Source organism: Lithobates pipiens, unplaced genomic scaffold (genome assembly GCF_037356315.1).
Source record: "Lithobates pipiens isolate NorthernLeopardFrog02 unplaced genomic scaffold, aLitPip1_a1.2 Scaffold_8, whole genome shotgun sequence".
Taxonomy (NCBI): Eukaryota; Metazoa; Chordata; class Amphibia; order Anura; family Ranidae; genus Lithobates; species Lithobates pipiens.
The window spans coordinates 129,156,121-129,182,227 of record NW_027507903.1 but is presented as its reverse complement, the minus strand read 5'-3'; the positions used below and the strand labels follow the sequence as shown (position 1 = coordinate 129,182,227).

Sequence of the window (26,107 nt, the reverse complement as noted above, 5' to 3'; positions counted from 1 at the left end):
GTGCCGGCCGCCATCTTGGAATCTTTCCAGGACCCACGAGGCGGGTAGCGGGAGTCGCTGAGGGTCTTTGCCGACCTGGTGGACATGGAGTGGCTCTCCGTGGTGTGCGCCCGCTGCCCCTGATGTCTTGCGGGCGTGAGCGGGGTAGGAGGGCTGCGAAGAAGGGTCAATGTGCCTGGAGTGTGAGGAGCAGTCTAGGTATGCATCCGCTCCCACGTTCTTCTTGGACCCTTTTTAAATATTGCTGCTACATTGGCTTTTCTCCAATCAGCTGGTACCATTCCAGTCAGTAGACTGTCAGTAAAAATTAGGAACAATGGTCTGGCAATTACTTGACTGAGTTCCCCAAGTACCCTCGGGTGCAAGCCATCTGGTCCCGGTGACTTATTAGGCCCCTTTCACACTAACGTCCCGTTCAGGCCCGCCTGTCAGTTTTTCAGGCGGACCTGAACGGGTGCTCCATAGAGCTCTATGGAGCGTCGGATGTCAGCGGTGACATGTCCGCTGACATCCGACCCGCTCCGATCCGAAAAAGTGTGACGGAGGAAAAAGCTATTTTTCCATCCGTCTGCGGATCGGATCGGGTGACGACGGGCACTGCGGTCCGTCGTCATCCGATCTCCCATAGGGGAGAGCGGCGCTGTGACAGGTCCGTCCCTGCACAGTGTGCGGAGACAGACCTGTCATCTCCCTGCTCAGCGGGGATCGGCGGAGTGATCCCCGCTGAGCAAACGGACATCCACGGGGCGGATCAGAACTGATCCGCCCCGTGTGAAAGGACCCTTAATGTTACGTTTCCCAAGTCTAATTTTAATTCTGTCCTCTGTTAACCATGGAGGTGCTTCCTGTGATGTGTCATGAGGATAAACACTGCAGTTTTGTTTACTGAAGCCCCCTGATTACTTTGTGAAGACTGAGGAGAAGAATAAATTCAATACCTTCACCATCTCCCCATCCTTTGTAATCAGATATCCTTCCTCATTCTTTATGGGGCCAATATGGTCTGCTCTCCCTTTTTTTACTGTTTAAATACTTAATGAATTTCTTGGGATTTTTTTTTTTTCGCTCTCCTCTGCTATGTGTCTTTAATGTTCTGTTTTATCCATTCTTGTTGAATTTTTTATAAAGTCTGAATGCTGATGATCTCTCAAACTTGTATTTTATGAAGGCCTTCTCCTTTGCTTTTATATGCATTTTTACATTGGAGTTAAGCCATCCAGGACTTTTGTTCGCTCTTTTTAATTTATTATGAGATGCATTGGCTAATGCCCTTATTTAATATGCTCTTAACGCAAACCCATCTCTCCTCCGTGTTCTTTGTCCCCAAGATTTTTTCCCAATTTATGCCTTCTAGCAAGGATTGTAGTTTAGGGAAGTTGGCTCTTTTGAAATTCAGTGTCTTTTTGTTCCCCTTATGTTTCCTATTTGTGTGATTTATACTGAAGCCAATTGACCTGTATTTCCACATCCATGATCAGGTCTGTATTGGTAATCAGTAGATCCAATAACGCTTTATTTCTAGTTGGTGCGTCTACCATCTGACACACAAAATTGTCCTGCAAGACATTTGGGAACTGGCAAGCCTTAGCTGAATGGGCAGTTCCATCCGCCCAGTCTATGTCTGGATAATTAAAATCTCCCATTATGATAACACTTCCCATCCTTGCTGCTAATCCAAATTGTAATAGATCTGTCTCCCCTTCCTCCCTCAGCTTAGGGGGCCTATAGCATACTCCCAGTATTATTTTCCCCTTAGCTTCATCCCTATGGGAGCTCTACCTGTAAGGATTCCACCTCATCCCTAGCTCCCTTTAGTGATGTCATCTCTCACATTCACTTGTACATTAGTCTTGATATATAGGCATACCCCTCCCCTTTTACCCTCTCTATGCTTGCGATAAAGGGTATACCTTTAAATGTTTGCCAGCCAATCATGAGAGCTGTTGAACCAGGTCTCTGAAATTCCAACAAAATCCGAATCCACCTCGTACAACAGTATCTCTAGTTCACCTTACTACTCTTACTTACCTTGGGTTTATGTGCTTTGGTCAACCTACCACTAATGCCCCCAATGCTACCCTCTGGAATATGTTCCACGCTGACTATCTCTACCTCTGGACCCCCCCATCACCTAGTTTAAAAACCCCCTCCTCTAACTTTTTGGCCATCTTCATTCCCAGCTAATCTGCACCCTCTTCATTTAAGTTCAGTCCATCCCTTCTATAGTACTGGTTATCGACTGAGAAATCGGCCCAGTCCTCCAGGAACCCAAACCCCTCCTTACTACACCAGCTCTTCAGCCACTTGTTTACTTCCATAATCTCCCTCTGCCTTTCTGTTGTGGCTCGATGTACCCTTAATATTCCTGAGAATACTACCTTGGAGGTCCTTTTCCTCAATTTAGCTAGCAAGTCCCTAAAATCATTCTTTAGGACACTCCATCTGCCTCTGACTTTGTCATTGGTGCCAACATGCACCATGACAGCTGGGTCTTCCCCAGCACCTCCCAGTAATCTGTCCACCAGTTTAACCACTTAAGCCCCAGAGCAATTTGCAGCCAAAGGACCAAGCCCCTTTTTGCGATTCGGCACTGCGCCGCTTTAACTGACAATTGTGCGGTAGTGCGACATGGCTCCCAAACAAAATTGACGCCCATTTTTTTCTCACAAATGGAGCTTTCTTTTGGTGGTATTTGATCACCTCTGCGGTTTTTATTTTTTGTGCTATAAACAAAAATAGTGACAATTTTGAAAAAAATGCAATATTACTTTTTTCTATAATATTCCCCAAAAATATTTAAAAAAAACATTTTTTTCCTCTGTTTAGGCCGATACGTATTCTTCTACATATTTTTGGTAAAAAAAAATTGCAATTAGCGGTTATTGATTGGTTTGTGGAAAAGTTATAGCGTTTACAAAATAGGGGATAGTTTTATAGCATTTTTATTAATTTTTTTTGTTACTAGTAATGGCGGCAATCAGCAATTTTTATTGTGACTGCGACTTTATGGTGGACACATTGGACATTTTTGGGACCATTGTCATTTATACAGCAATCAGTGCTATTTAAATGCACTGATTCCTGTGTAAATGACACTGGCAGTGAAGACGTTAACCACTAGGGGGCAGTGTAGGTGTTATGTATGGTGTTGTGTTTTTTTTTTATTGTAGGGGGCGTGGCCTGGCATGTGACATCACTGATCGTCCTCCTCTATAAAAGGGAACAGACGATCGGTGACAGCCACACTAGGAAGCACGGAGAGAGGTTTGTTTACACAGACTTCACCTCCTTCGGCTCTGTGACCCACGGTCACGGAGCTCAGGACCGGGTCAGGAGCGCGGCGGCGCGCTCCCGACCCATGGCTGGGCACTTAAAAAGCAATGTACAGGTATGTACTTGTTCCCAGCCGTGCCATTCTGCCAACGTACATCGGCGTGAGGCGATCCTTAAGTGGTTAAAGTGTGTGTGTGTGTGTGTGTGTGTACAATTTACGCTAAAATACCATTTATTATTTTATTGAGGCAGATAGAAATATTGAAATAGTTATATGCTCTTCTTGATCTTTTTCTATGTACAACATATTTCCTGACATCACTTCCTCATCCACACAAACTGTTCAATGAATGTACACATTTTTGTGCATTTACATCTAACAGAAAAACATGTTGCCATGTTGTATTTATTTGGTATTCTTTTTCATTGTTAGTCAAGTTTGGTGTTGCTTTCATGTGACAGCTTTTCATTGTATTTTAGAGACCGGCTGGAGTGCAGTGTTTGATGAACCAGTGAACTCTAAGCCTCCCACCCCATGTGTGGCTATAGATGTTGGCTCGAGTGTGTGGGATGCATCTGCTCCTGAGACTTCCACCCCTGAGGAGAAGGGATGGGCCAAATTCACTGACTTTCAGCCATTCTGTTGGTAAGCTGTTCAAAAGCTTAGTTGTATACCATACATTTCACGGTTTGCTCTCTCAGATAACCTACTCGTCTCTGTGCGACAATGTCGTTGTTAGATCTTTTTGAAGTGGATATGGTCTAGTACAAATTATTATAAAATCTGATGAAAATATCTGTGTTCGGAGCGGTCTTTCGATTTTCTGTTTTAGTATACTACTTTCAGCCAATGTAGACTGCTTAGATCAGGGGTCTCAAACAGGCGGCCCCCCAGCTGTTGCGAAACTACAAGACCCATGAGGCATTGCAAGGCTAACAGTTACAAGCATGACTCCCATAGGCAGAGGCATGATGGGACTTGTAGTTTCGCAACAGCTGGAGGGCCGCCAGTTTGAGACCCCTGGCTTAGATGTTTCTATTAGCAGAAAAAAATATTTTGGTTTAATACAGACTTTGTCCTTCCATCTTTCGATCCTGACAATAATTTATTACATTTAATTTGTATATATGGGGGGGAACAGTGCTCGTATAAATGAAGAATCTGAGGACAGTTCATACATATGACTGCCATAGTAGAAACTAAGAGGAATGAAAACCTGTGCAGAATTATTTTTGCTGTGTAGAAGCGGCACAGTGGTGTAGTGGGTAGCACTCTCACCTTGCAATAAGAAGGGTTGCTGGTTCGAATCCCAACCACGACACTACCTGCCTGGAGTTTGCATGTTCTCTCTGTGCCTGCGTGGGTTTCCTCTGGGTACTCCGGTTTCCGCCCACAATCCAAAGACATGCAGGTAGGTTAATTGGCTTCTGTCCAAAATTGGCCCTAGTATATGAATGGGGACTCCTTGAGGGTAGGTACTGATATGAGTGTGCAATGCACAGGGATAGGGACAATTGTAGACACTCACTCAGGTTAAACTGGATGGACTGGTGTCTTTATTCAACCTTAGCAACTATGAAACTATAAGCAGCTAGACTTAAAACACACACAATTTATACTATAGGCATTTTAGGCAATTTTTGTATTTTTTATAATTTGATGTCACTCAAAGTGATATAAAAGATAAAAAAAATCCTTAATTTAAAGTGGTTGTAAAATCTGAAGGTTTTTTTTTTTTATCTTAATGCATTCTATGCAAAAAAAAGTTAAAAGAAAAAAACAGTAGCTTGTCCTATCTCTATTTTAATTGGAAACGTGCACTGAAAGTTTGGTAGCTGGAGCCTGACAGATGGCATGCTGGGTATTGTCATGTGGTTTTAGGTACATGATGTGAATAATGTAAATTGCGCTGCTTGCATCTATAGCACGAGGAAATATGTAGTATTCCAAAGGACTGTGTAAAGACTTGTACATGTGAGCACTGGATGAAAAACCTTGTGTGATATAAAAGCGGTATATTTCAGAGGCTAGCTCGGCTTGAACCTACCGTGCAACATTTGAGCTAGTAAGCACAGGGGTATGTGTTCTGTGCCATTTTGTTCAGTCCAGTCTTTTAGACAAAAAGACACTGGGGTTCTTGGCTGGTGTCAACAATTCCTGCTAAATGAACAATTTTATGAACTGTATGTGCCTTAACGGCTATTGCTATGGGAAGACATCTCTGGTGTTTAGACACCTGATCACTCTCAGCCGCTATGATATAACTAACAGTGTGACAATTTTCTTAACTAGTGAAACGTCTCTAAATGATATATGCAGATAAAATGCATAGTCAGTGTGTTGTCCTGTTGGTTGCCTGTCAACAGTATGTGTAATTGCCTCTTTCTTGGCCTTTTACCACCTACCATCACTAGATTACATTTTTCTTTCAACTGATTGATTTGTTTAAAGAGATGCTCATTTCGCTCCCCGATGCCTTTTATTCTTTTTCCATAGCTCAGAGTCTGGACCCCGGTGTAGTTCTCCAGTGGATACAGAGAGCAGTGGTTCTGAGGGACACACCAAACAGAGTCAGGAAAAATTCTGTAAGTACTGCTTACACTTTGAAATGCCAACAAAAAAACGGCACCACTCCAAGCCCCTAAACATCTTATCGAGAAATCCATTGCTCAGTGTGCAAAAGCTCATCTAGCTCCATACAACCCTGATTCCAAATAAGTTGTCATTCTGTGTAAAAAGCTACATAAAAACCGAATGCAATTGTTTTCAAATCTCATAAAACCATATTTTATTTACAATAAAAAACAAACCAAATGTTTAAACTAAGAATGTAGAATTTTAAGAAACAAATATGGTAATTGTGAAATTGATAGCAGCAACATATCCCAAAAAAGTTGGGACAGGACAACAAAGTTGGCAAAGCAAGCGATACTAACCAGGAAGAGCGGGAAGAACATTTTGCAACTAATTAGGTTAATTGGCAACAGGTCAGTAACCTGGTTAGTTTAAATCCGATAGCAAAAATAAAGAAAAGCTTTTTATAATGACTCAAAGGATGTTCAACCAAGTGCTAAAAGTTCAATCTAACAGTTATGTCTAGGTGAACTGTAACCTACATGTTCAGAATTGAGGATCTGTATACTGTATTTTTGACAGATTGTAAATGGTTGTTGATCTTGTCAATATTTGATGTAGATCTCTATAATTGCTATGATAACAAATAATAAAAGTTTTGATTAAAAAAACAAAATAAGGGCATTAGCCAATGCATCCCATTGGGTAATAAATTTAAAAGAGAGAACAGACATTCCTGGATGGCTTAACTTCAATGTAAAAATGCATATAAAAGCAAAGGAGAAGGCCTTCAAAAAATACAAGGTTGAGGGATCTTCAGCATTTAAACTATAACAAATCTAACAAGAAATGTAAGGGGGCAAATTAGGGTGGCTAAGATAGAACACAAAAGACACACAGCAGAGGAGAGCAAAAAAAATAAAAAATCCCAAGAAAGTCTTTAAGTATGTAAATGCATTGCCAAGCTTACACAGCAAACAGAATATTGGCATGCATTAAAATGGGGATCAATGCCAGGGATAAAACAATATATATCCCGCTCTACAAGACTCTGATCCGGCATCACCTGCCATATGCTGTCCAGTTCTGGGCACCAGTCCTCAGGAAAGATGTACTGGAAATGGAGCAAGTACAAAGCAGGGCAACTAAGCTAATAAAGGGTCTGGAGGATATTGGTTATGAGGAAAGGTTGCGAGCACTGAACTTATTCTCTCTGGAGAAGAGACGCTTGAGAGGGATATGATTTAAATTTATAAATATCATACTGGTGACCCCACAATAGGGATAAAACTTTTTGCGTAAGGGAGTTTAACAAGACAGGTGGCCACTCATTAAAATTAGAAAAGAGGTTTAACCTTAAACTACGTAGAGGGTTCTTTACTTTAAAAGTGGCAATAATGTGGAATTCCCTTTGACAGGCATTGGTCCCAGCAGGGAGCATCGATTGTTTCCAAATATGATTAGATATGCACCTGAACAACCGCAACATACAGGGATATACAATGTAATACTGACATATAATCACACACATAGATTGGACTTGATGACACTTTTATCATTATTAATGTTTTTTTATAGCACAGCTCTGTTTGTTGATAATTTGCTCCTTTTAACCAAAATGAGTTAATGCTCAAGTGCTAAACGTGCCAAAATGACACTGCTCCTGGAGCACTGGCTGTGGGTTTTTCTCCTGCCTTTTAAAGCCTCTGCCACTAAACGTTGCTAAAAGTCTATGTGTGCATGGGCACACGGGCTAATATGCAGGGGCATTTAGAGATGAGGGAAAACAAAAAGCCAGATGCCCTTAGGAGTAGCTGCAAAAATGTCCAGAGTGCAAGAGTCCTAAAACGGATTTGTTCCACTACAACCAAATTGTACTTAAAAGTTTAAATGTAATTCATAAAATGGTTGTTTTGTCTTCTTTCAGTTAGTGCCGCATCTCCTTGCGTATGGAATGTGTGTGTAGCCAGGAAAGCCCCAGTTGTTGGTTCAGATAGTAGTTCCTCTGGTGGCTCAGACAGTGAGGAGGAAGAAAAATCCAATATAGTAACTGAAACCATCAGCACTGGAGCTGGACATGAAACTATCAGACTCACAATGGACACCAAGAATGAGAAGGCCACATTTAGTAGGTAAGTTATCATTCATTTTGTTTGGATAGGTGTGCATTTTCAGATAGAAATTATTATGTTTTAGGAGCTGTGGTCAGGAGGTCTGTTTTGCTCATTAAAGTGGATGTAAACCCTCACATATACCCAGTGAAGTGAACAGCCTCAGATGATACACAGGGATGAAACAAATCTCCCTACACAAGTTTTACATGTATGTCCACTGTGAACTGTAGAAAGTGCATGTTCTGTTAGAATTTTCTCTTCCTGATTCACCTGTGGGTGTGGATTCTTTGCTATACACTGAGACAGCTTAAGGCACACATCCACTCTCCACAGAGACTTGCAGAGCTGTGCTGTGAATAGGCCTGCTGTCTGCTGATCTATTAATAGCCCCCACCCTGACACAAATTTCAGGCTGCTTTTATCACAGTTAACTTCTGACACGTTCTGTCAACATGCTGATAACAGAAGAACTGAGCAGGAGAAAGCCACTGGACTTAGTGCTTCAAAGAGAGATAAGAAAACACTGTAGATAAGTACCCAGCTCAAATTTCATGAACGGGGTTTACATCCACTTTAACGTGAATTAACTTAAAGGTTGCTTGGGAAAGTATTTGCACTGTACAAAAACAATGTAATGCACTTTTAGAGGTGCACTTTTGAATTGAGAATTGTGTAGATGAATTTCATATGTAACAAGTGTAAATCTGATGCATTCTATCTAGCATGTCATTAAATGTAATGGACAGGGAAAAAATGGAGCAGACTCGATGTACCACTTGGTCTTTTTTATTTGTTTTGCAGTCAATCTCTTATGTTTCTGGGCAAGGTAAAAAAAAAACCTTCTGCATGCAGCTCTTCCCCCCAGCCTCACACTAAATACTTACCTGAGACCAGTCTTGATCCAGGTGCTTTTGACTCTCTCCCTCGGACACAGCAGTGGAGACCATTGGCTCCTGTCAGTCATAGCCAGCAAGGAGAGAGCGTGGGTGGGGCCTAGCCATGCTGTGTGTGTCTTATTAACACACACACAGCTCGGAAGCAAGCACATATGAGTGCCCTCATAGCATACGGCTTGCTATAAGGGCACTCGGCTGGGAGGGAGGAGCCAGGAGCATCGACGAGGGACCTGAGAAAATGGGGACCGGGCTTGCTCTGTGCAATTCCATGGCACAGAGTAGGTAAGTATAACATGATTGTTATTTTTAAAAATGTATTAAAAATCTGTCTTTACAATTATTCTGTTCTTTAAAATACTGGGATCTACACCATAATCCTCACTATTTCACTGTTTTCTTAATTATCTTCTCTTTTCTGTGATATTCTCTATCTCTTCTCACTCCTGTTGTGGGTACTGCTCAGAATCTTTACTCCTGCAGGGTATGTACAGCATGCCAGGAAAATATTCAAAATGCTCCAAACACTTAAAGGAGCAGGGAGAGTCTCATTTCTTTATCCACTCTCATCTGAATGTTTGGCTAATCCACCAAATATTGTATGACTGACTCACTATCCATCTCATACATCAACTCGTCATTCTTGGTCTATAGAGAACTGTTGCTAATTTTAATGTTCAATTCAATTATTTTGGAGTTGTACTGTAGCGCAACTGAGAAATCACTATAGTTAAACCATATCGCAGTGCAAGCATCAATGATCTTGTTAGGACCTTGTCCATCGAGCCAGAGCTTTTTGTCCTTTTTGGTATGTCCTTACTCGTGAGGTTAAAAAAAAAAAAAAAAAAGTTAAGAATTTGTGTACATACAATGACAAGAAAAAGTATGCAAGTAAACTCCTTGAAATTAACTTGTTTTCTGCAGTAATTTGCCATAAGGCCTGGTTCATACCTATGCTATAGTGGATGTACAAAATATAACTGGATACTAACATTTATAGGTGACGTTGTTCCAGGGATTGCCTCTCAGGGTATCAGAAAGTAATTTTTTTTTCCCCCTGGGATTTTTTTTTGTCTTCCTTTGGGTGGGGGTGTGTGTGTTTTTTTTTTTTTTTTTTTTTAAGGTTGAATTAGATGGGCATTTGTTTTGTTTTTTTGTTTTTTTTAACCTAACTATGTAACTATGATCCATTTCTGCAGTGTGTTTTGCATGTGCGTTTTCACTCTTTATTTAGTTTTTTATACTTTTTTTTTTTTTGCCAAAGATTAAAAAATGCAAAACCCATCAAAAACCCACTACATGCTTTTCTGCAGCATCTCCATTGTAGTCTCTTGGAAAAAAACACACTGTTTTTCATTTAACAGAAGTCCCTGATCCTTTCCAATAATGCAACGGCATAGATGTGAACGTGTCCCATAGGAAACAATGTTAAATGTACTGTAGTGCATTTTTGTAAAAAGCACCAAAGTGTGCTTAGGCGTGAATCGGGCCTTAAAGTGATAATGACGTGAATTGTTTTAAAAAAAAAAATAGCATACATGTCATACTTGCCTGCTCTGTGCAGTCCCAATCCTCCTCCTCTAAAGTTCCCCAATGGCACTCCTGGCCCCTTCCCTCTGCCAAGTTGCTCCCAAGCCACGGCTCTGCGTGTCCATGCATGTCCATTACACACAAAGCTGTAGCTCGGCCCTGCTCCCCCCCCTCTCGAGAGCCAAGGCTCTCGTGCACATCGCTGGAGTAAGATCGGGCTCAAGTATAGATTGGGGGGCGGGGGGAGGGGTATGGTGGACTGCTACACAGAGAAGGTTATTTACCTTCATGCATAAAACCGCCAGCCTTTGATGAGGATCAGATCACTTTTTGGCAAATTACTGTAGAAAAACAAGTAATTGTAGGAGATTCACATTTCTTTCAAGATCTTGAACTCTGGGTTTTCATTCCGAAATGGATTGTATAGAGGAATGTTTACTTGGATTTATTTCTTTTGCCTTGCTTCCTTTTTATGCAGGCAAACAAGTCAATGGAAAAGCAGTTTGAATGCAAAATAATGCATGGGAAAGCCATTGCAAGTGTGTGTGTATGTATGTATGTATATATATATATATGTGTGTGTGTGTGTGTGTGTGTGTGTGTATATATATATATATATATAAATACTGTACTGTTCTATACTCTGCAAATGTTTTAGGCAGATGTTAAAAAATGCTGTAAATTAAGAATGCTTTCAGAAATAGAAGTGCTAATAGTTTATAGTCTTACCGCATTTGACTTGCTATCTAATATACACAAACTCTAAAGCTGGCCATACATGATTCTTTATTTTATTTTATTTTTTCTTTATTTTTATTTTTTTCAGTTAGTGGGCTGAATAAAAAAATAAAAATGAACAGTTTCCTCTATCCAAACAAGCAAGGTGGATGGAGGAATCTCCCCCGTCGGGGCATTGTATTCTGACAGCTGGACTCTGTCAGAATGTTTATTCACTTCAACAGCTGTCAGAATGTTATTGTCACTGATTGACCAAAGTTTTTCAACCATTCCTCATAAAGCGATCTAATGACAGACTTCTGTCATACAGAAATGGCTACACATAGATTGAAATTTGTTTGGTCCCTGTTAAACTGGCCGAGTTTCAATCCATCTATGGCCAGCTAGCTTTAGGCTGGGATCTACTCATGGCAAGTAAATGTATTTCTATAACGTGTGGTTGAAGAACATTTGGATGAAGCCTGCTCTGACAGACATGTGGGCGATCTTTGCTGGGCTCTGCTCCTAAACAAGTTAGCTGCCTGGCTGTCATGCGAATCCAATGGCTTCAACACTTTCTAATGCATTGACTTGGAACACACATCTAGATCAAGAGTTCGGACTTAATTGTGGTTTGCTTGTTCCTAGTCTGAAAGTCGAAAAAAACATGTAGCAGGGATGGAAGGGATGTTTTAGCCAAGTAATATCTGGAAAGGTTCTGGAAGCTTGCATACGTGTGCTTTGTTCTGTACAGCAAAAAACACAGTTATTTGCCACTTTCTGTGAGAGATTTTCTGATGATGATACTTGACTTGAAATTTAAGTTTGTGTCGACCCTTGCATTTAAAGGCATAGATCATCTTTACCAAAAAATGCTTATGCAGGTAAGAGGTGTCTGTAGATAAAACAGACTGTGCAGCTTTGACCAAAGTTGAATAATACCATTGCTTTGGGTGTAGGCCAATTATGTTCCTTCTGAAGTCTTGACTGATCCTCCAGAGATCACATCATCCCTGTTATGGTAATGCATACAGGGCATTCAAAAAGCTGTGAGTGGCAGCCATGTTGCTTAGTTCACCAATGACATTTTGTCAGAATAAGAACCAGAGCAGCAGAGACCCTCATCCTTCAATTTTTACAATCAAAAAACTTATAGCTGTATTCCAAACAACCTTATCAAAACTTTGATAGGCCTAGCAGAATCTAACCCCAATACATGTCTCAGTGCCCTCATAAAACCTTCAAGCTTGCACGTTTGACTAATTAAGAAAGCAAGTCGATTTTCTTTCCTTTTTATTGTCTGTCAGTGCAGTAGCTACATTCATTAGTAAATACAAATTTCTGTCTATCTCGTACTTAACCATTCAAACCTTAGTGTAGTTCATAACACCTGAGATAATAACAGTACCGCCAGGATAAGGGCATTTTTACCCATATCAAATATAGGCCCAAGCACCACTATATTAGAAGGTATGGGCGTCCAAAGGGACACATTACCTCTCTTAGATGAAATGGACATCTGACACTTCATATTTATATAAATTCAAAAGATCATTTCATGCTGAACAATAATATACAGGTTAGCTGACTCTCTATCTTATTAAATGGTCACATAATTTCTGACAGCACCCTCCTCAAGGTCCAGAAAATAGACTGCATCCACAACTTAAGAAAAGGATAGGGTTTTTTTTTTGGCTATTCATACTTACCTAGGTGGATGCAGCATCAGACTGATGCTGCATCTGTCCCCTGCCGCCTCTTCACTGGGAACGGATCTACCAAACACAGCCAATGGCTCGGTTCTCTCACCTCCCTGAGCAGAGAGATGCTGCCTGTCAGTCAGCATCTCTCCTGCTCTGCTCCTCCACGCTCATTGGAGCACTGAGCTGTGGAGAGGTAGGAAGCAGCTGTCTCAGCGGCTCACCGAGAGGCTGAGACTGCTATCAGTCCAGGCAGCTGGTGGATCCAGACTTCCTAAGTCGGGTTGACGCGCTTCCTGCACTGATACTGGTAATGTCAGGGGAGAGGGGACTTCAGACCGTTCTCTGCAGAAAACTGGTCCCAGGAGTGCAAAACGAATTGCACTCCTGTGACCCATAGTAGAAGCTCAGCCTAAAAAGCTCAGGCTGGACTTTAAGGATTTTCTGCCTCTTGAAGAGCACTACTTAGTGTGAATCTCTGGACATGTCTGTCTGTGGTGACAGTGTGTGTATTACAGACATGTTTGTGAACGTTTTCACCTTTGCAAGTCCAAATTCTCCCCAAACTAAGATTATCCTCCCAGTGCAAATTCACCATCCCAACACAAATCCTTGGCCCTCCCTAATCCCTCTTCCTAACACAAATCCCCCCAATCATCCCTACTAGCACACATTTTGGTAAATATGAACTATGCCTTTAAGCAGAGCTAAAGAGAGTGTTTATTAGGGAAAGTTTTACATCCTGAGGCTTAATTTCCACAGCTAGAAAAATGTTGCTGATGTCATAACAAATGTGTTTTCTAGGAAAAAAGTTCCTCAGTAATGGTCAATAAAATACTTGCATATGGATGCGTTTAAACGTGTAAAGATGCAGAAGTGTACATACAGTATCTCACAAAAGTGAGTAAACTCCTCACATTTTTGTAAATATTTTATTATATCTTCATGTGGCAACACTGAAGAAATTACACTTTGCTACAATGTAAATTAGTGAGTGTACAGCTTGTTTAACAGTGTAAATTTGATGTCCCCTCAAAATAACACAACACACAGCCATTAATGTCCAAATGGCTGGTAACAAAAGTGAGTACCCCCTAAGTGAAAATGTCCAAATTGGGCCCAATTAGCTATTTTTCCTGCCCACTGTCTTGTGACTTGTTAGTGTTACAGGGTCTCAGATGTGAATGGGAAGCAGGTGTGTTAAATATGGCGTTATCACTCTCGCTCTTGACTGCTCTCACACTGGAAGTTCAACATGGCACCTCATGTCAAAGAACTCTCTGAGGATCTGAAAAAAGAATTGTTGCTCTACATAAAGATGGCCTAGACTATAAGATTGCCAAGACCCTGAAACTGAGCTGCAGCACGGTGACCATACATCGGTTAAAAAGGACAGATTCCACTCAGAACAGGCCTCGCCATGGTCGACCAGACACGTTGGGTGTGCGTGCTCAACATTATGTCCAGAGGTTGTCTTTGGTAAATAGACGTATGAGTGGTGCCAGCATTGCTGTAGAGGTTGAAGCGGGGGGTCAGCCTGTCAGTGCTTTGACCATATGCCACACGCTGCACCAAATTGGTCTGCATGGCTGTCGTCCCAAAAGGCAGCCTTTTCTAAAGACGAAGCACAAGAAAGCCCAGAAACAGTTTGTTGAAGACAGGCAGACTAAGGACATGGATTACTGGAACCATGTCCTGTGGTCTGAAGATAAACTTGTTTTGGTTCAGATGGTGTCAAGCATGTGTGGCGGCAAACGGCTGAGGAGTACAAAGACAAGTGTGCCTTGCCTACAGTCAAGCATGGTAATGGGAGTGTCATGGTCTGGAGCTGCATGAGTGCTGCCGGCACTGGGGAGCTACAGTTCATTGAGGGAACCATGAATGCCAACATATACTGTGACATACTGAAGCAGAGCATGAGCCCCTCCCAGCAGAGACTGGGCAGTATGCCAACATAAGAACCCCAAACACACCTCCCAGGATGACCACTGCCTTGCTAAATAAGCTGAGGGTAAAGGTAATGGACTGGCTAAGCATGTCTTCAGACCTAAACCCTATTGAGAATCTGTGGGGCATCTTCAAACGGAAGGTGGGGGAGTGTAAGGTCTCTAACATCCACCACCTCCGTGATGTCATCATGGAGGAGTGGAAGAGGACTCCAGTGGCAACCTGTGAAGCTCTGGTGAACTCCATGTCCAAGAGGGTTAAGGCAGTGCTGGAAAATAATGGTGACCTCACAAAATATTGACACTTTGGGCCCAATTTGAACATTTTCACTTAGGGTGTACTCACTTTTATTGCAAGCGGTTTAGACATTAATGGCTGTGTTGTTGTTTTGAAGGGACAGCGTATTGACATTGTTATACAAGCTGTACACTCACTATTTTACATTGTAGCAAAGTGTCGTTTCTTCAGTGTTGTCACATGAAAAGATATAATAAAATATTTACAAAAATTTGAGGGGTGTACTCACTCTTGTGAGATACTGTAACTTGTTCTAATGATTTATTTTTCCCCTTTGCTTATACTTAATTTAGAAATGTAAAAGGCATGTTCTTAGATGCAGATTTTTGGTTTCTGTGTTATGGATCTGCATGCAGTGCATGTTTATTCACCTGTGTGAATGGCTCCACTGAAAATAATGCAGCTGTATTCAGATCCATAAAAAGAAAAAAAAAATTGTATGTGTGGTGGTGTGTGTTTTTTTTTTTTTTTTTTTTTTTTTTTTGTTTTTTTAACAACCCTTTTAAGCCTTAGGGTCTTGGATTTTAGTCCGATTTTTAGAAATAGATCAGTCGTTGTCTGATTCTAGATATATTTTGTCCGAGTCTGCAAAGGGCTTTGGTTATAGCGATGGCCAGAGGAGCATACCTGCCAATCAGTTTAAATACCGTGGTACGCATTAATGGGATCATGCAGAGGTTAAAGAGGACACTAAAACTGTCCGACATTCAGTCCATGTGTATGTAAAAAAAAAAGAAAGCAGCACCATCTAAGTGCAGCGTGATAAAAACATTTTGATATATGACAGACAATTTTAAACTCACAAGATTGTAATGATTACAGCACATGTGAAATGGTATAGGAAGTTCATCCTCTCCTGGGTGAAGGCAGTCGGTTTGCAGATGGAAAGGCAGCTAATGTTTCCGGCTACGCTGGTGGTTCCCAAAGCTTCCTGATTCTCAGATTCGGCTCAGGGGCAGTTGGACACGTCACTTCCGGATGATAAGAGAGTGGGGAGGAGCACACGTTTGGAGCATGCATGCTCCTTCATCAGGCAATGATGGAGCATGCATCCTGGTGGAAGGTTGCCTCTCCACCTGCGAGCTGACCGTCTTCCCCCAGAAGTGGATGAACTTCCTATACCATTTCACATGCGCTGTATTCTCTACAATCTTGTGAGTTTAAAATTGTCTGTCCTGTATCAATTTTTTTTTATCATGCTGCTCTTAGATGGCACTGTTCTCTTCTTTGTTTTTTACTGTCTACAGAGCCCCTTCTAGCTTGTTATGAGCCGCCAGCCATCCAGAGTCAGCCCATCTGTGACCATCTACACATCTCTTGCTGCATTTGAAATCTCATGCATGGACACCCCACTATAGAGAGTAGGTTAATCGCTCATCTCTCTCTATTTGAGCTGACAGAGTGCACATAAATACATGTATACAATATTTCTGTGCTTGGTCCATGTGTATGGCAGCCAGTCCAGCAGAAGCCGGCCCGTTTCTGTTGGATCTGAGCGCTGACCAGAGTGCTCTAGCGGTGGTCTGACCCCCTGTCAAAACACAATAGCTCAAAGGGGGAGATCGCTGTGCTAACACTGGATTGGTAGTACAGCGGCTCCAACTGGAACTGTCAGCTTTTTTTCATTCAACCTGCTGGTTTGAACGGAAAATAACTATTGATGTGTACTAGGCTTAAGAAACTCTCTGCTCCAGCACTTCCTCATCCTTCCCTCATAAGCAGCAGCAGGACACTCCCCCCCCCTTGATTCCCCAAAGTGGAAGTGGACCCTGGATGTAATGTCAGGCTCATGTCTCGCAGTTTGAGAGCTACAAGCTGTCTGCCGCAGTGGCAGATGGGATTTGTAGTTTCTTCATTTACAGATTGCTGTGAATTAATATTGCGGGTTCACAGGCGTGAGTCTTGAGCAACTGCTCTGATTTTTAATGTGATGGAGGGTGCAGAGGAGAGGAGCCCCATTTCTGTTACAGGAAAGGGGTGTAGGAGAGGTTCTGGAGAATGTTACCCCCTAAATATGGGTGTAACATGCTTCTATAGTGAACGTAGCCTTTAATATCAGATATAAATGCAAAGGGAACAAGCTTTCAGTTACACAATAAGTAGATTGCCATTTGTAATTAATACATTTAGCAACATCTATAGGAATTCCAAAGCTAATCTGCTTCAAGCGTCCAAATCTGAATTATATAGTGGTTTCATGTTCAAGCATTACAAAGTTGAAACAAGTTAGATTAACAAACAAAATGGCCATAAAATGGAACTTTACCCATAACAACTTTCTTAAAAAAATAATTTTCTTTAGTAAGAAACCTACATTTTGCTTCAATAATTATGCTGCCAAAATGTGTGTGCTGTAAATTGCCTCCAGCATTGTTGTTTTCTCTCCTTGCCAGAGGCTGCCATTTTTCTGAGGCCCAGAGCCCCTGAGCAGCAGTAAATCTTTAGGCTGTCAGCACATCGGCCTCTAATGGCTCTGATTTTCAGCTCAGTGGCAAAAATGGAGAGCAGCTGAGCATGTGCAGAGCAGGGTGAAAAAATTAATACCCAATTTTAAACAATTTATTTCTAGTATTTTACATAGCTATATCTGCAAAAAGGGCCAGCCTTAGGTGATCTAGCAGGATGTCATTTTCTGGCTAAAGTTCCTTTTTTAAAGTGTCAGCTGAATGTCATGTTAACAGTCAGAGAAACTCCTCTCCAGTGGAATGTTAGAGAAGAGATGGGTAGAGCTTGAAAGAGAGAAGGAACAAGAGTCCGGGTATGAAAAAGATAAGATAAGAGATGGGACTGGTATAAGCAGTGATGGCACTTTTACCCTAAAACCAGGTGCACAGGGAGCAAGGAAAGGAACCAAAACTATAGGCTAGGCTCCACATGCTTCTGTTTGCATTTCTGAAATTTATAGTACCGGTATTATCCAAGGTTCCCAGATCTTTAAGGAGGGATGGAGTGGGGGTCATTTGATGTATGCAAGTGCCAGTATTGTATTTTTTTTTTTTTTTTACTCTTGATTTTAGTTAAAGGTCTATTTTTGTCAGTCACATACATGCAGGACCACCTGGTGTACACAGGCTAGAAATGGTGGTGGTTCAAGGTGTGCCCTAGCAGTGGCTATTATTTGATAGATCCCAGTCCCTGAGATTCTCCCTCCTCCTGGCAAGTGTTTGAAGTGTGCTGGATGTCCTCAGGGTGGTAGATAACTTGCATTGCATGTCCCACACATTTCACTACCTTTGCACTGCTTTGCATGGTGGGCATGTATTTAACAATGCAAACAGCTGGTCTGTTTAGTGTCCTTTGTGCAAGCAATATACCCAAGCTGCTTTTTCACCAATATTGAACTGTATATGAAATTGATAAATGAATCTGCTTTGGACGGATTAACAATTGCGATGTGTTTTTATTGTCACATAATCTCTTCTTGTGAGATAACTATTATTTGCTCCTTAATAATAAATATATATTCAAGAGTTAAATAAAAAATTAGCCTAGACTGATGGTTCCTATTTTTATATTGTTGTGACCGATTCCAAATAGACATATCAAGTACCCTGTTTTCGCTTTGAGGTTGTCAAGCATGTCTGCACCAAAAATACCAATAAATACATGAAAAAAATCACACAATAGATTTATAAGGGTGTGTTTTTTTTTTTTTTTTTCCCTTCTCTTTAATACCAAAATAAAAAAAAAGAATATAATAGATATGTTGAAACATTTGTGGGACGTTTGAATTTTGGGCTGAAAGATTTTAAAAATATTTATAGACAATAAATAGAGTGACTAGAATTTTTTTTGCATTTTGTCCCTTTTCATATTTTGTCGTGATCGGCTCTCGAAAGCTCTGTACTATTAGATTATCATACGATTGTTTCAAAAGCGATATTTTTCATCTGATTTTCTGATCATGTGTAAGTATGTGAACACCTTGGAATGAACTGGTTTTCTGCAGTAATTTGCCATAAAATGTGATTTTTCTTTTGTGATCCTCATCCAAGGCACACGGTTCGAATCTCCGCTGGTTCAGCAGGAACAGATTTGAACCGATAATGGGCACAACCAACCTTCTGTATTCTCTTAAGGCTATTGCTAATTATCGTGTTGATGGGGGAATTGTGCAAATTTCTTTCCTGCAACCCGTGTATGGCCGACCTAAGTCACAACAATAGACAAACACAATGTGCTTAAGCTGATAACATAAAAACAATTCTAATTGCTCATGTCTTTATTGGACAAACCCATTAAATATTCTCGGTACTGTAGGAAAAAGTAAGTGAACCCTTGAATAATAGCTGGTCAAACCTCCTTTGGCAGCAATGACTTCAAGCAAGCACTTTCAGCAGCTCTGGATCAGACCTGCACAATGTTCAAGAGGGATTTTTGACCATTCCTCTTTACAAAACTGCTTCAGCTCCGACTAATTTGTAGGATGGCTGGTGTGAATGGCTCTGGAAGTCATTCCTCAGAATCTTTATGGGGTAAGGTCTGGGCTCTAAGTGAGCCACTCCAAAAGGCACATTTTCTTTTTCTGAAGCCAGTATGTGGTGAATTTACTTCAGTGCTTAGGGCCACTGTCCTGTGGCATCACCCAACTAAGCTTTAGCTGGCAGACAGCCAGCCTGACATTATCCAGCAGGATATTTTGGTAAACTTTTTTGGAGAGCAGCGGTTTCATCCGTGGTGTTCTGTACCCTGCCTGTTCAAAGACTTGCGTATGGTAAACTCATAAACAAGGATGTTTGCCAGTTCCAGTGATGTCTTCAAGGGTTTAGCTGTTACTCGTGGCTTCTTTACATCATCTGCTTTTTGCCTTTGGAGTCATCTTGGCTTGGCCCCCACTTCTAGGAATAGTAGCCACAGTACTAAATTGTCTCCGTTTTATAGACCATTTGTCTAACTGTAGACTGATGATGCCTAAACGCTTTGAGATTGCTTTGTATCCCTTTCCAGCTTGATACAGATCAGCTCCTCTTGATCATGTCTTCAGAGAGCTCCTTTTTGTGAGGCATGGTTCACATCAGCTGATGCTTCTTGTAAACAGTAATCTTAAAATGTTTGAGTGTCTTATATCCAAGTAGCTGTACAACACACATCCAAACGCATTTTGTGAATTGGACTCCAGGTGTGCAAACTACTGACTTCAATTCGCTTTTGTTAAAGTCTTTACTTTTTCTCCAGCACTGTAGATGTTTAATGGTTGTGTTCAAGAAGGACTTAAAAAATTACAATTGTGTTGTTTTTTTTTTCTTCACCTAAAGCACATTGTGTTTGTCTAATGTTGTGTCTTGGCTAAGGATCCGATAACATTTTATGGCAAATTACTGCACAAAACTTAATTCGTTGGTGTTCACATACTTATGCCTAGGACACATGAGCGGAAAATCTGACAAAAAATACAGCTTTCAAAGCAATCGTACGATAATCTGATCGTTAGTACACAGCTTTTGAGAGCTGATCATGACAGTTCATTCGAAATTAACCAAAGGGACAAACACGAAAATGTTCTTGGCTCTTGGTACTTTCTGTATAAACAGATGTTTTGTTATGCTGTTTTTACAGAAGTTAACCAGATTTCTAACAGCCTACGTTTAGATATTTTTTTTTTATTTACTTTGGCAAGTTTACCTAGGTTGTCTGAGAACAATCTCAGACCTAAATCAGCTGAGAGGCTCTCTGAGGTCTGACAGCTACAGTTTCCTTAATTCATGCGTATAATACATATACTGCCTTCCAGCTCCTAACAGCAATAACATTATTAAATACAGAACTCTGTTACTGTTTACATTCTTTTTTTTAGCTACCGGGCCCTTTTATGTAGACTCTGTATTTTTAGCATGGGGTTAAATAGACCTTTTTTTTTACCGTGTTCCAGGAGCTACAATAATCCTCAGGCAGAGTAAGTGAAGACTGATAAAGGGCAAATTTAAGCTTTTCATATGAGACTGCACTGATAATTCAGGACTAAATATCGAGATTCCTAAATAAAGCTGGCCATAGACAGGTTAAAATTTAGACAAATTTCGATCCCTGTGTGGCCATCTCCAGTTAATCATTACTGCGACTTCCATTGAATGGACAAGCTGGTATACATTTGTCAATTAGTGGCTGCTACTGCTGATCAGTGTATTTTTACAGCAGAGAATCCCGCTGTCAGAATACAATGTCCTGGCAGATAAGGGGGTCAGTTCATCCATCTCGTTTGTGTGAATGGAGGATTTTTGTTAATTTTTTTTTTTCTGCATTCAGCCTGCTGCTGGGGAAAAAAAAAACCTTGTGTATAGCTTAAAGTGGTTGCAAAAGTATGATTTAATCTGGCTTAAGGTAAAAACACCTGTGTGCAGCCTCCGCTCCCCTACAGCACCCCTTTTTGTACTTGTATACTTACTTGAGCTCTCAGCAGGAGCCATTGGCTCCTGCTGCTGTCAATCAATTCCTGTGTCAATAAAGCAGGGGACAGGGCCAAGCCTCGCTGTCTGGATCGAGCCCCCAGTTGTGTCACAATAGGACGTGGCTTCCTATGGTAACGCACCAAGAAGAGGAGGAGCCAGGGTTGCCAGCGGGGGCCTGAGAAGTGGAGGATCGAGGCTGCTCTGTTTGTTTTTTTTAAATTAGGTTTACAATTCACTTTTAACACCTTTTCTCTTACCTTTTAAAAGAGACTGAATCCCTTTTTAAAAGGTAAATTCACCTTTACAGAAAATCTGTAAGGTGAACTTACACTGGACCCCCTCCACATCTCACTCTGTCCTGCTAACCTGGAGTGCGGTGATCTCCTGTTCTGATAGATCATACAGCCACTTTACCAGGGTTTGAAATCCCTGTGGCTTTCTCTCCTCTTCACTTTCGGTGACAGGACAGGCTATGCGGCAAAGGACTGCGGTCAGCACCGCACCTGTGATGGTGTCTCCCAATTAGAATGCTCCTATACGTACCTCCTGACAAGGTACGTGTAGTAGATAGTAGTACGTGTAGTAGATTACACAGAGGGGATTTATAAGCCTGGGACCGGTGAAGTGGCTAAATGAGTGCTCACAGCGGGAGATCGCCATGCTCCAAGTCAGTGGGACTGGGGGGGGGGTTTCCTTTGCAAGTTCATCTTACAGATTTTTCTGTAAAGGTGAACTTTCCCTTTTAAGGTGGACTTGTATTTATAGGAGAAGTATAGCTCAAACTTCTTTGGCTATATTTCTATGAATCACGGGAGTGCAATTCGTTCTGCACTCCTGTGACTCGTTTTCAGCCGACAGCAAGTGCCACAGAGCCTGTCCAGGCTTTGAAAAGATCCCAACCATATGGTCCGGATCCACCCAGATCCCTGGACTGGCACCTGGCTCAGCCTCAGTGATCCGCTGAGAGCCTGAGCCAGCCGTCTGGCCCCACCCCCTTCACAGCTCAGTGCTCCAGTGAGTGTTGAAGAGTCAGACTCGGTCATCGGCTCTCTGCTCAGAGCAGAGAGGGAGAACTGAGTGATCAAGCGGTGTTTGATTGCTCAGTTCTTACTACAAAGCTGGCGGGGGACAGATGTGGCATTAGATTGAAGCTGCATCAACCTAGGTGAGTATGTGTTTTAGACAGCCCTACTTCTTTTTTTAAATGTTAACATAAAGGTAAATTAACAGACCTGTAAGGGGGATGCAAAATTAGTAGAAGTGCTAAAATATTAACCTTTTTTAGCGTTTGGCTTTCATTTTCATAGAGGCGCAGGGCTTTACAGTCCCCTGATAAAGTGAAGGAAACAGCTTCAGCATGACGGGGAGAGCAATCAAGATGCAGCAGGTGAGGTAGGTGGAGGAACCATAGGTCTATAGGCAGCACAGAAGGTAATAGTAAAGATGTGAGGAGCCACAGACAGAGGCATCAGCAGCACAAAAGGGACGAGTTCAAGAGGCAGCAGGAGAGGTGACCTAGGTCAACAGCAGCAGCACACTGAGGAAGCATCAAACAGACTGTAAGCAGCCACAAATCCACAGACCGCAGCACAGGTTTGGGTGGTGGGGAAGGGGCGTCAGGAGTCAGCAGTACGTAAACAATATCTTGATAGAATAAACTTTGAGCAAGGAGAGACAAATGTCTGTGCATAGTTTTAAAATGTGTTCCCCTGTAGTCCATATACTTTGTATTCCAGGCTACTTTAACCAGCAACCTCTTGACACTTTTTGCAAGCTTTGCCTCCCACATTTTTTCTTTGGCCAGAAAGGCAGCTTGTTATAGTGATGGGACAGTAGGAATGTGCAGGAGGCTGTGGAGCCAGCCATTAAAAGAGTTGAAACCTGCCTGGATTTGGGGCATTTGAGCTACAGAAGGATAAAAAAAAATGTGCAGCCATTTGGTGACTGCGTTGGAGTGCTGGAGTCGGACAGTACTGTTTAGGTATGGACAGGTGTACGTTAGAAGAAACCTGTACTGAGAGCTCTGTTTTAGATTATCACATACTGGTTATAGTGCTGCCAGCAGGTGTAACATATAGAAGAAAGCAGGGATGTCTCCAAATGGTTACATGACCTGAGTGCTGCAGTGACAGAAGACCGCGTTGCTTGTACCAATCTTTCACAACAGAACAAAACCGGCACATTGAATGCCCAAACAGGGATTTGTTTTTGAGCCAGCTGTAAACCACTAGTCATCCCGGCCTGTTGAAGTGGCTTGTGTATGGCTTTAAAATGTTGCATCCTTTGTTGAAAAAAGGGCTCCTGTTCGACCACTTTATGTTCAGAAGGTTTTGTGATATTGAGAACCTGCTGGGGTGGGAACAAGCTTGAATATGCCTAGTGTCTAGGAATTAAGACAGAAATTTACTCCTGTAAATCTAGAGGTGTTTGGGTGGATTTTGAATTTTCTTGAAGTCCTCACTGATTCCATCACTTCACCTAGAATAGATGGGGCTGGTTTTGCATACTAACCAGACCAAGCTGTTCCTTATGTCTGGAAAAACTATGGAAATTACAACTTCAGGTTCACCTGCTGGCAGCAGATGGTTGTCCATTCGCTATTGCATTTTTTTTTTTTTTTTGGCCTTTAAAGAAATCCATATGCCCAACACCACTGCAAATGTTTGCCCTACATGACCCTTTTGCAGGAATAATTCTCCTCTGGACAGGTAGATGGTAAATTTCCTGACAGAGTCCTCTTTAGTTTGGGGACTCTGCTTTACCCCTGCTGCTAATCAGAAAGTTTATTTTCTCTGCACTGGAAAATGAGTTTCCATCCTCCACTACTGGGGGGGGGGGGGGTGGTTCTGGATCACCAGACTCCTCAGGGTTCTTGGAGACTGGAGCAGTCCCTGCTTGTCATCAATGTGCTTGGAACATCAAGTGATCAGATGGGCTATTCTCCGTCGCCCCTCGTGTAAAGCCATCATTGTTGTTGTGACTCTTCTTCTGGTATTGTCAGTGTTGCAAAAACTGATTTATCGTACATCATGGGACACAGAGCCAAAGTAATGGGTTATGGGCCACCTTCAGGTGTTGACACTGGTATACCCAATTAAGGAAGTTCACTCCCTATATAACCCCTCTTCCTTCCAGGAGCACATCCGTCTTTCCACCAGTGTTTAAGGTGTTTGTCACAAGTGAAAATGTGCTCTGAGGAGCTCTAGGAGGGATCCATGCTGGATTTAAATAACCTCCACAGCTGGATCCATCCAAGTCTCTGAGACCACTGGATGGTACCCGGGCCTCGCATAGAAGAGCGAGGTTTTGCCTGTAACGCTTCTCTTTGAGGGCTGGACCCTAGGAACCTGGACTTTTTGGTCTTGCTACATTACCTACAGTTGTCCTGAGGTCTTGTATTACCCTCAGGCGATCACGTAGAAAAACAATCCGATTATTCCTCTGTGGAGGAAACAGTTGATGGACCTTATGCAACCTCGCAATCTGAGATATTGATGGTAAAAACTCTTACGGAGATGGTTCATTCCACTTTCATGCTACCCCCTAGCAGTGAGCTGAAAGCTTGGTCCCTTCCTTGGGTTCTTTAAAACCCTTACAGCCTTTTCATGCGTTTCCGGTCCATGCATTACTAGAAAAGCTTATTTATGCTGAATGGGATCATCCAGATAAGCATTTTCTCCCCTCAAAGAGTTTCTCAGTTCTCTATCCCATGGAGGAGAAATTCACGAAAGATGGAAAGTACCAGCAGTAGACGCTGCGATTTCCAGCATCAATAAAAATTTAACTTATCCAGTAGACCATGCACAAATGCTTAAGGATCCAACAGATAAAGTTAGAATTTCTGTTAAATCCTCTTTTTTCCTTGGCAGGTGCCATTTGTCAGCCTGCAGTCGCTGCAATAGGCATCTGTCAATCCCTAAAGTACCAGTTTCAAAGAGGCCCTTAGAGAGGTCCCATGAGGCCCGTGAGTTAGCTGAACTACCAAAGGCGCTATGTTTTGCCATAGAGGCCATGAAAGACTCTATTCACCAAGCGTTCCGCCTTGCGCTTGTGCTAAAACACATGCGTAGTGCCCTGTGGTTAAAAAGTTGGTCAGCAGAAGCACCTTGCAAAAAGCTTCTGACTAGTTTGCCTTTTAATGGGGAGCGACTGTTTGGGGAGGATTTGGTCAAATGCATCCAAATGATTTCTAGTGGGAAAGGTACTCTTTTTTTTTTTTGCCCAAAAGAAAGTATAAACGTCCTTTTATTTAAACTGACTCCTTACGCTGCGCCAGGGGCAGCTGCAGTGGCGACGGCCTCCACCGTCAGACTCTAGAGGAGAAAAAATTCAGCCCCTGTATACATGATTGAAAATGCATTTTTCCTCCGCCCTGCAGGGCCTAGAAGGTAAATTGATGACTTAACCGCATCCGCTATCCAAAAAGGATAGGAAGCGTGTTAGACCCCCCTCCCCCACCTTAGACCTCTTATCAAGGGAACAGTGGGTAGAAAATGAGGGGTTACCCTCAGGTGATCAGGAAGAAAGGCAAACCGATTACTCCTCTGTGGAGGGAACAACTTGAGCTGAACCTTTTTCAGCCTTGCAATCTGAGAGATTGCTGTTACAAATCTCTTACAGAGATGGTTTGTGCCTCTTTCAAGCTACCTCTAGTAGAGTCAGCTAATCTGTTTCT

The 26,107-nt window shown here is 41.9% G+C and overlaps 1 protein-coding gene across 4 annotated transcripts in view; it reads left to right on the top strand.

Moving 5' to 3' along the window:
* The window catches only part of PPP6R2 (protein phosphatase 6 regulatory subunit 2), a 232,444-nt gene that overhangs the window by 193,755 nt on the left and 12,582 nt on the right, over positions 1–26,107 (top strand). For all 4 annotated transcript variants that reach the window (XM_077473575.1, XM_077473574.1, XM_077473576.1 and 1 more), the window contains 3 exons: positions 3,754–3,919; positions 5,771–5,859; positions 7,776–7,980. In XM_077473575.1, coding sequence (XP_077329701.1) covers positions 3,754–3,919; positions 5,771–5,859; positions 7,776–7,980 — 460 coding nt within the window. The remainder of the gene's footprint in view (positions 1–3,753; positions 3,920–5,770; positions 5,860–7,775; positions 7,981–26,107) is intronic.